Source organism: Calidris pugnax, unplaced genomic scaffold, assembly GCF_001431845.1.
Source record: "Calidris pugnax isolate Ruff unplaced genomic scaffold, ASM143184v1 scaffold75, whole genome shotgun sequence".
Lineage (NCBI taxonomy): Eukaryota > Metazoa > Chordata > Aves > Charadriiformes > Scolopacidae > Calidris > Calidris pugnax.
In genome coordinates this window covers 1,887,568-1,898,431 of record NW_015090908.1, presented here as the reverse complement: position 1 = coordinate 1,898,431, position 10,864 = coordinate 1,887,568, and the positions used below count along the sequence as shown (strand labels likewise).

Below are 10,864 nucleotides of genomic sequence, written 5' to 3'. Positions count from 1 at the left end.
GAGGTGTTGAGTGTGGGGTTTAGTTGGTGGGTGCGGTGTTTTTGGTGGGCGTTTGGTGTGGTGTGTTTTGTATTTGTTTGGGGTTTTTTTTGTTTGGTTTTTTTTTTGTGTGTGGTTGGACTCGATGATCTCAGAGGTCCCTTCCAACCACTAAGATTCTGTGATTCTGTGAAACCTTGCCTTGTTTTTCGCTCATTCACAACTTAGTGCCATCCTTACTTCCCAGAAAGTGGTCACTGCTTGTGTTTGATGAGGATGCTGATGCCCACTGAGCAGGGCTTTAGCCTGCTCGCATGCCTTCTCCACACCACGGCAAGTCACAGAATCACAGAATCTTAGTGGTTGGAAGGGACCTCTGAGATCATCGAGCATTCATTAGCATCCAACATGACATGCTCAGGGCTGAGCCATCCCTTGTGCTAAGGCACATCCTTCAGGAGGGCAAGGAGAGATGTTCCTCAGCTGCTCTCTCCCGAGCCTGGGCTGTTGTGGGCAGAGAAACAACTTGGCTTCTTGAAGATCAGACCGTGCTGGGTATGCCATCCCTGCTCAGAAGCTCTGCCAGGCCCCTCTCAGGTAGGTGTGGGTGGTTCTTGGGTGGTGGACCCCAAAGGTACCAAAGAGAGACAGGGTGCTCCAGGTGTCCTTCAGTCTCATTCCCTGCCAGTTTGTCACCTTGGGGTGTGCCCTTGTTTCCAAACCTTTGCTCTTCTCTCTCAAACCACCAGCCACCAAGCTGGTGAGGGGCCTGGAGAACAAGTCCTATGAGGAGAGGCTGAGGGAACTGGGCATGTTTAGTTTGGAGAAGAGGAGGCTGAGGGGAGACCTCCTTGCCCTCTACAACTACCTGAAAGGAGGGTGTAGAGAGGTGGGGGTTGGCCTCTTCTCCCAAAGGACGAACGACAGGACCAGAGGAAATGGTCTGAAGTTGGGGCAGGGGAGATTTAGATTAGATATTAGAAAGAATGACTTTGCTGAGAGGGTGGTCAGGCCCTGGAACAGCCTGCCCAGGGAGGTGGTGGAGTCACCATCCCTGGAGGGATTTAAGAAACGTATAGACATGGCTCTTCAGGGCATGCTCTAGTGCCCAAGGTTATTGGTTTATGGTGAGGTGTTGAGTGTGGGGTTTAGTTGGTGGGTGCGGTGTTTTTGGTGGGCGTTTGGTGTGGGGTGTTTTGTATTTGTTTGGTGGTTGTTTTTTTGTTTGTTTGTTTGTTTGTTTTTCTTGTAGTTGGACTCGATGATCTCAGAGGTCCCTTCCAACCACTAAGATTCTGTGATTCTGTGAAACCTTTGCTCTTCTCTCCAAACCTTTGCTCTTCTTCTCTCCCCCACTCAGGTACGGCGCCGACGTGGACGTCAATCACCACCTCACTCCCCGGGTCCCCACCCTCTCGCTGCGGCCCCTCACCACGCTGGTGGTCTGCCCGTTGTACATCAGCGCGGCCTACCACAACCTCCAGTGCTTCCGCCTGCTGCTCCAGGCAGGAGCCAACCCAGATTTTAACTGCTGTGGGCCCATCAACCTCCAAGGCTTCTCCCGGGGCTCCCCGGTGTGCGTGATGGACGCTGTCCTGCGGCACGGCTGCGAAGCGGCGTTCGTCCACCTCTTGATTGACTTTGGAGCCAACCTGAACCTGGTGAAAATGGAAGCCTTGGGAGTTGAATCCATGGGAAGGGTCAAAGTCAACCCCGAGGCTCTGGAGGTGTTCAAAGAAGCAAGGGGTAAGTGGTTACAGAATCACAGAATCTTCTAGGTTGGAAGGGACCTTAAAGATCATCTTGTCCAACCGTCAACCTCACTGACAAAAGTAGACACCCACACAACAAACAAGGAGCATCATCACTAAACCAGACCTCCCAGCACTACATCAACCCGGCTTTTGAACACCTCCAGGGATGGGGCCTCAACCCCCTCCCTGGGCAGCCCATTCCAATGCCTGAGAACCCTTTCAGGGAAAAAATTTTTCCTAATATCCAGCCTGACACCTAACTTAAAAGTGTAAAGCAATTCTGACACCCTAAAAAAGCTAACTGGGGTGCAACAAGCTATTAAGCTAAGCACTGAGGACTTACCCACCCGTGGTAAGGCTCCTAAAGAGCTGTTGCTGGCCAGGCAGGAGAAGACTGTGGGGCTGACCTCTGTGGCTCCCTGGCACGGATCCTTGGTGTTGCTGAGATGCTGCCTGCCTCTGATGACTCAACCCAATGACTTCCCCACAAGCCCCCAGCTAGACTGTTTTTCATAGAATAAAAAATTTTTCCTAATATCCAGCCTGACACCTAACTTAAAAGTGTAAAGCAATTCTGACACCCTAAAAAAGCTAACTGGGGTGCAACAAGCTATTAAGCTAAGCACTGAGGACTTACCCACCCGTGGTAAGGCTCCTAAAGAGCTGTTGCTGGCCAGGCAGGAGAAGACTGTGGGGCTGACCTCTGTGGCTCCCTGGCACGGATCCTTGGTGTTGCTGAGATGCTGCCTGCCTCTGATGACTCAACCCAATGACTTCCCCACAAGCCCCCAGCTAGACTGTTTTTCTTGTGTTAGAATCATAGAACTGTCCAGGCTGGAAGGGACCTCCAAAGGTCATCTAGTCCAACCTCCCCACAGTCAGCAGGGACACCCCCAACTAGACCAGGTTGCTTCATCGAGCCTCACCTTGAATATCTCCAGGGAAGGGGCCTCAACAACCTCCCTGGGCAACCTGTTCCAGTGCTCCACCACCCTCATAGTGAAGAACTTTCTCCTCATCTCCAATCTAAATCTGCTCCCCTCCAGTTTAAAGACATTAAAGCCATTGTGTTGCGTTTTGTATGTCCATGTGGGGTTTCCCCTCTCAGGTCCTTCCTTTACCTCTCTAACTTTACGTTTTTCATCTTCCTCCCAGCTCTTTTCCATTGCCTGGCAGTGTTCCCAGCAGCCCAATCTAAATCTGCTCCCCTCCAGTTTAAAGACATTAAAGCCATTGTGTTGCGTTTTGTATGTCCATGTGGGGTTTCCCCTCTCAGGTCCTTCCTTTACCTCTCTAACTTTACGTTTTTCATCTTCCTCCCAGCTCTTTTCCATTGCCTGGCGGTGTCCCCAGCAACTTGAGCCTGAGGTCCTATCAGAGCTGGGCTTTGCGTTGGGTTAGGGCATACCCAGTGAGGCTGGGTTCTCCAAAGCCCTACAGATGTCTCCTCACTGTTCTTGAGACATCCTGTGCTCTGCAGGGGGGCCTAGGGAGGGACCCAAGAGGTAGTTGCATCTGCACAGGCTTCTTGAGAAGTCAAGTCACAAATGGTGGTAACAAGCAGCAGGAGGGAGCTCAGATGGTGGTGGAAGAAAGTAGGGGAAAAGCTGGTTTTTTTTTTATTTAACATCCTCTAGAAAGCAAATGAGTTACAAAAGAAGTAAAACAGACCCTCAGACTTGAACAGACCTAAATTTACCTGCGATTTCTTTTTTTTTTTTTTATATCACAGAAGCAACACGAGTGCAGTGCACACCCTTGTTCCAGCAAGGGCAGCACCTCATAAAACCACGAGGTTCAGCTGGTGAAGGCCAGGGCTTTTCTTTGCACCGGGGTCGGAAGTTAGGCTTCCCTCTCAAACTCCCGAGAAGTTTCCAAGGGATTCAGGCTGTGGGATACAACTCCCAGCCCCCCCCTCCCAGAGTTTATTCAGCTTTGCACGTGCCTGGTTTTTAAACCTGCCTGGACTTTTGCTGAGAAGAGGGCTCACATAAGCTGGAGCAGGTGGTTTCCATTAAGCCTAGGTTTAGAAGGCAAATGGGACTGCTTCAGGTGGAGCACGCAGGATCACGGAGTGGTGCCTTGGAGGTCCAGTTCCTGAATCAACAGGGATACCACCATCCTCTTGTCCCAGTGCTGGAAGAGCTCTCTGTGAACTCAAAACAAGTCCTTAAAAGAAAGCTGGGATAAGGCCTGAGCTGGCCATCGATGCTGGTGAATCACGGGGGGATGGTTTAGACAAACAAAAAGTCCACGTAATTTTAAAATTATCCAAATAGTATAAAGCCTCTCGCTTCCTCCCTTGGTGTGGATTCAGCCGTGATCTCTTAATCCTTCTCGTGCAGGGACTGTCTCCCTGGTCACAACCCAGCTTGCCCTTCCAAACTGCAGCTGTGGTTGCTCCAAATCTTTGGCCGAAGAGACGGCCTCCTCACGCTCAGCTCTCCTGGGGTCCCTTCGTGGTGCTGGGTGGGATGTGGATGTGGGATATGGAAGGGGTGGCTGGCTCCTGGGCTGTCAGCTGGAGCTCAGCACAGTTTACACACCAGTTATCCCTCTTTCTTCTTCTCCCTGTTGTCCCTCAGTAGTTTTTTCTCTGCTTTCTTGGTTGCAGGCCGCACCCGGAGCCTCCTGTCCCTCTGCCGCATCGCCGTACGAAGGATACTTGGCAAAGCTCGTCTGGATCTCATCCATATCCTTCCAATCCCAGACCCCATTAAACAATTTTTACTTCATGAACACAGTTAAAAGGGCAACCGGCTGCTTTCCAAGGACGGTTTGATTTGGTAAATGAGTGCGTTGATAAAAGCCAAGCCTAACCCTGCCCCCGCAGTGAAATACTGTGTTGCCCATGGAGTGCACATAATTCCCTGCCCTCCAAATTTTCCCCCTCCAAATTTAGGGTGCAGTGGTTTTGTGTGTCTGCTCCTAAGCTACCGGTTCTCTAACTGGTGAATCTCGGTTGGGCAACGAGGCCAATAAGTGTGTGTGTGGCTGTTAACGTGAGCAAATACAATATATCCTCTAGCTGTTAGCATATGTCTGTTTGTTATGACTCTACCTCTTTTATTGCTCTGTGTGACACGCACCTTGGGTCTCAGTGGCACTTCTGCCTGGGGAAAGTGTCCTGACTTCAGCCTTTTCTCTTCCTATAGTGTACAAGGGAGTCTCTCCTCGCCTTGGTAAGGGGTTTTACAACAACACTGTCCTCTTTCTGCCCTCAGTACCTGGCCTTTCTCTTCCCTGTGGAGCTTGTGACTGCTGCTGTAAAAGTGGGTGTAGTTTCTTCTGTCCTCTTCTGGTGTGAAACGCATCGTTTCCTGTCCAGCACTGTTACTGTGTGTTACTGTAACTGTGTGTTACTTGGAAAATTGATGGTATCCACATCTTTCCGTGCTGCGAGGTGGCTGCTGACTTGGCTTTCTTCTTCGTGTAGAGGCCCCATCATGCAGATGGGGGGAAGTGGCAGAATGTGTCCTGTCCAAATCCTTTGTACAGAGCACCGGGTCTGGCTTGGCTCTCCCCCCCCAGCACTGTGATGGACAAGGCAAGGGCTGGTTGGTTCCTCATCCTGATGGCCTGGGACTGGCTCTGGTGACTGGCACGAGTGAGAAAACGTGGAGAGAAGAGGAAAAGGGAGTTTCACCTCTGGAAACTGGTAGCCACCCAGCAGCATCATGGGGATGTGATCCCTCTGTGGCAGAGGTGGGACGAGGACTGTGATACTCAGATGAAGCCAGCGTCCTGAACCTGAATGATTTCTGGGGTACTTTTTGGAAAAGTAATGGCTGAATTAACCTCCTGTTTGCTGTAAAAGTGGGTTTGAATATTTGGGAGCGACCAGGAGCAACAGTGGAGGGTTGCTAAATTAAACTGTTGTGTTGCTGTGCTGGGTGGCAGTTGATACAATGCCTGTGAATGTATCTGTGTGGTTATGAAGAAAAAAAACACCAAAATGAGCTCTAGACTGCCTGCTTGCAATATTGCAGTGATGGTGGTGTTATTGAAAGTCCAGTAAAGCAGCTGACAATGCACAGCACATGGAAATAGAAGTTCCTATCTATCTGTCCACTCCATATCATGCAATGGCAGTATAACCAGAGAAAACCCTCCCAGATCCACTTAATAGGTCTTTTTGTTTGCATATGGCTTCTACCAGCATCGTGGAAAAAGGAAAAGAAAGGACTTTTTGTCTTTTCTTGAAGAGTTAGGAGGTTATGTGCTTCTGAATGCAGTGTTGCAAGCAGGAGCCTGGGCTCTTTTCATTTCCAGTGCCTCTACGTTGCTTTACCTTCATGTCACAACTTTGCAGAGGGGTGTCATTCTGCAGCGAGTCGACAGCCTTTCATCAGGATCTCAGGGTCAACCACGTCCTTAAGGGTAGTGACATAGTCATTCTGTAGGAAACATTGTCAAAATAGCAACTTTAGAAGGACAGAGATGATGGTCCCCCAGGTGATAATTGGTAGTTGCTTTTCCTTTACTGATCCAAGTTTTAAGTCCCTGTGTTATAAGTTGATTTTTTGGACAATTTTTCTGTGCCAAGTGTTCTTCCCACGCCCATGCGGTTGGCAAGGGTATTTTTCCAGATGTGATCCTAAAGATGTTGGGGATTTCTTTATGCTATTAGTGCCTAGGAACTTCTTGTTGAGAGCTGAGTTGAGCATGAAACAGCAAGGACAGTAAGACAGCCCCTCCTGGGAATGTCTTCTAGCTCTGGATGGTCTTCTCCTTGACCTCCTGTGGCTACAGGGAAGTGGGGTTGTTTAAGCTACCTTGGATTTCAGTTTCAGATGGCTTTGGCTGACAGCCCTGGTTGTCGTGCCACTATTGAAGCAGATCCTCAAGGCTGCCCTGTGGACTTGCCCCATAGGTCTTGACACTAGTAACAAAATGTTCTTTTTCCAGAGGCATAAACGAATGCAAAAATCACAGTTCAGTTTCTGGTCCTCCCACTATGGGATACGTTTAGGGTGAAGTTTGGTAAGCAGTGATGGATTTCTTGTATGTTTTATTATCTGCTGAAGAACATGTGCCTTTCCAAGATGCTTTCAGAGAAGGAGGTGGGGCAGGAAAAACACGGTCCCAGGTTGTTTCCTGTTATTTCAATTCCATGGCCAGGCTTGGAAGGTCCAGCTGGCCCCTTAACATTGCTCTGCTCACTGATCTTAGCATAAGGTGGCAAAATTTGCACTGCTGAACAAGCTAAAGTGTGGTGGTTACACTCAGAGCTCCTATACCAAAGCAGAGGATGCTTTCCAAACCCTCACCAGGTGAGGTACAATGGCAGGGATGTGAAGCTGTAGGCACGATTTCAAGGTGAGAAGGCAGCAGTTTTGCACTGTTTCTGTTTCAGGCCTGCAGATGGTTTAGGTTTTCGCCATGCTGGAGGCCAGGGCAGCCCATGAGCACGTTGCCTGAGAGTTGTGTGCTTGCTTTATAGAGGTGTTAACACGCCTGAAAGATGCAAACAGGTTATAAAGCCTCTTGTCACCTTGGTGGTGGAACCATAATGTTTTGCAGGAGCACGGACCAGACATACTCTCTAACTCCAGCCTACAGATGCAGAAAATGAGGTTAGGTTGTCTTGAGAAAGTGCCATGGCAACAGCTTCTTTGGGTCAGCTTTTTTCCCCCTTGATTTTTATACTTGTTCATCCAATTTTCCAAACTGGTCAACCCGTTAGTGCCTTTTGGGTGGAGGTGGTAGGATGAATGTAAGCACGGACCAGACATACTCTCTAACTCCAGCCTACAGATGCAGAAAATGAGGTTAGGTTGTCTTGAGAAAGTGCCATGGCAACAGCTTCTTTGGGTCAGCTTTTTTCCCCCCTTGATTTTTACTTGTTCATACAGTTTTCCAAACTGGTCACCCCTTAGTGCCTTTTGGGTGAAGGTGGTAGGATGAATGTGGAAGGCATGTGCTCCTCTGGGGAGAGCTGGCTCCCCCTGGAATGGACCACGGTGAAATGCCATGGTGTGAATGATGGAGGGTAGCCTGAAGAAATTTGGAGAATTTAGTTGTTAACTCAGTGCCTGATGTAGCTTGAGGACATAAAGCTAAGCCTCTGCAGATGACCTGTTAAAATTTTAATTATAGAAGCTTCAGTGTTTGGTCTTTTGAACCAAGAGAAGCGTGGCCAGCAGGTCGAGGGAGGTGATTCTACTCCTCTCCTCTGCTCTGCTGAAACTCCCCTTGGAGTACTGTGTCCAGCTCTGGAGTCCTCAGCACAGGAAGGACCTGGGGCTGGTCTCTTCTCACAGGTAATTAACAATAGAACGAGAGGGAACGGCTTCAAGCTCCAACAGGGTAGGTTTAGATTGAACATTAGGAAGGAATTTTTCACCGAAAGAGTGGTCGGGCATTGGAACAGGCTGCCCAGGGAGGGGGTGGAGTCACCATCCCTGGATGTGTTTAAGGGACATTTAGATGGGGTACTGAGGGATATGGTGTAGGGGAGGACTTTGTAGAGTAGGGGAGATGGTTGGACTTGATGATCCCAAGGGTCTCTTCCAACCTCAATGATTCTATGACCTTTTGGAGTGAGTCCAGAGGAGGGCCATGAAGATGCTCAGAGGGCTGGAACAGGTCTTCTGTGAAGACAGACTGAGAGTGTTGGAGAAGAGAAGGCTCCAGGGAAACCTTATAGCAGCCTCCCAGTACTTAAAGGGGGCCTTACAGGAGAGCTGGGGAGGGACTCTTTATCAAGGAGTGTAGTGATAGGATGAGGGGTAGTAGTTTTAAACTGAAAGAGGAGAGATTTAGATTAGATATTACAAAGAAATTCTTTACGGTGAGGCACTGGAACAGGTTGCCCAGAGAAGCTGTGGCTGCCCCATCCCTGGAGGGGTTCAAGGCCAGGCTGGGTGGGGCTTGGAGCAACCTGGTCTGGTGGGAGGTGTCCCTGCTCTTGGTATGGTTCCTTTGTAGGTCCCACTGTTAAGCTCAAACCATGCTGTGGGTGAGAACTTTGGCCTTGGGGAGTGTAGCAATAGGATGAGGGGGAATAGTTTTAAACTGAAAGAGAGGAGGTTTAGACTAGATATTAGGAAGAAATTCTTTAGGGTGAGGCACTGGAACAGGTTGCCCAGAGAAGCTGTGGCTGCCCCATCCCTGGAGGGGTTCAAGACCAGGCTGGATGGGGCTTGGAGCAACCTGGTCTGGTGGGAGGTGTCCCTGCTCTTGGTATGGTTCCTTTGTAGGTCCCACTGTTAAGCTCAAGGCGTGCTGTGGGTGAGAACTTTGGCCTCTGTGTGTATGGGTGGTTCTTTTGACCTCAGGCTTGAAGGACTACATGCGTCTTCAAATCCAACTGATGTGGAGTCCAAAGGATTTCCCTTCCCGTGGATCCACAGATCAAAGGATGGTTGTCCCAACCCAAAAGCTTGAAGTTCATCAATCGCTTGGACGTTTGCAGAGTCAAAGCTTTGAAGTGCAGGAGACATTTTGGCTGGGCTACCCATCCAACTCCCATCTTAACTTAGGGACTTTGCCTCCTGCAGAGGTCTCAGTGTTAAACCTGTGTGGTCTTTCTTGTGGTTTGAGGGCCTGAAGGGAGTCCAACTTAGGGGGACAACTCCTAATATTAAGCTGCAAGTGCACCAACTACTGATAGAGTAGGTCCCTGGGGATGTTGGTTGCTGGGGTTGTGTAAAGCCAGCTTTGCCTAAGTGAAGTGGTTTAATATGGAGACTTAGACGATCTGGAATTTTCATTGTAGAGAGATAATAATGAATCTCAACACAGATTAATGATTAGGTAGACCTTGGTCTCCTGTCCCTTAGGGCCAAAACCTGTCTCTTCTGCTTGTCTCTGTCCTATTAAACCCAGGAAACGACAGTCTTCCGATATGAAATCTGAGCAACGTGTGCATGGTATTTATCTTCACACTATATAAACAGCATTTATTTTTGCCTTAGCTCAGACTTCACCGTTTCCTCCTGTGTAGCAAAACAGTCTCTTTTGGAAAGGGATTTTTTTCCTTGTTGTCCGTGGGGCACTCTCAGATAACATGGAATAATAAAGGAGTATCGTGAGGTCGTGGGTGGGGAAATTAAACATGTCTGCAGTATCCATCCCCTATATTGAAGGATGCCTGTTGTTATATTTGTGCCTAATATATAAAGTGTGCATTGTGTGGCCTTGCTGTAAGCATGGGTGGAGGTGGGATAACAAGATTTGGAAAATGGTTAAAGAACCGAGACAGATCTGTAATAAGCAAAGCAGATCCAAAGCAGTCTTTTTTTTTTTTTTTCATGTGGGCTTTTTTCCTCCTCTTTGTTGCTATAGGGGATTTCCAAAGCATGAAATGCTGGTACCCAAATACAATTTACTGCTCTTTGGGAGTTTTGCAGAAGGCGGAAGAACGGCATCTGTTGGGTTGAAGTGTTTTTTGGTTTGGTGGTTTTGGTTTTGTTTTGTTTTTTTCCTATCCTCAAAGTCAAGTAAAACACTTTTGACACCAAAACTGGCCTTTTGGGTGCAGCACCTCTTTAGCCCTTCCTGTTCCAGTGAAGAAAACGGGTGTAAGAACTTGCCCAGGACACAACAGAGGTGACAGAATCCCACTTCTAAGGTGGCCTGGTGGTGTTGGGAGGGTTGGGAGGTGTCGGTGGTGTGCTGGGTCCCTCTTTAGCTGAATAAAGGTGTTGTGGTGTGGAGAGCATGGCTGGCTGCCTCATGATTTCCCCGGCCGTGGGCAGGAGGAGGAGGATACTGTTCCTTTGCAGCAAGGGCTGGGCTTGGAAAAGCCTGAATCCTGCTGGAAAAGGCTGATTTCCTTGGCATGTTCTGCAGCCGCTGGAGGGGGCCGGAGAACTGTGCAGCCTCCAAGGGGGTTGCAGACAAGCAGGCAAGTGGTTTCCTGCACTATGGCCAATTTTCAGGATGGATATATGGCAGCCAAACCAAAACATGGTGAATTTTAAAGGAGCTCCCCCTTTCCTCTCCCCCCACCTCCCCCAAACTCTTTCCCAAGCTTGCACATCCTCTCGGCCTGCCTTTTCCTCAGGGATGCTCGTGCCAGTGCAAGGTGGCTGCTGTCACCTGCTGCTGGTTAGAGCAGCCCAAAGCTCTGGGCGTTCTACTTGGTCCTTCAAAACAAGTGGAAGGAAGCTCTTCAGATTTCTCCT

The 10,864-nt window shown here is 49.1% G+C and overlaps 1 protein-coding gene across 1 annotated transcript in view; it reads left to right on the top strand.

Annotated features, from left to right (window-relative positions):
• ASB1 (ankyrin repeat and SOCS box containing 1) overlaps positions 1-5,714 on the top strand; it is a gene marked incomplete at its 5' end in the record, with an annotated part of 26,458 nt that extends 20,744 nt beyond the window's left edge. Inside the window, 2 exons of the mRNA XM_014949208.1 lie at positions 1,340-1,725; positions 4,348-5,714. Of these exons, the coding sequence (XP_014804694.1) occupies positions 1,340-1,725; positions 4,348-4,481 (520 nt within the window). The remainder of the gene's footprint in view (positions 1-1,339; positions 1,726-4,347) is intronic.
• Between the last annotated feature and the right edge of the window lie 5,150 nt (positions 5,715-10,864).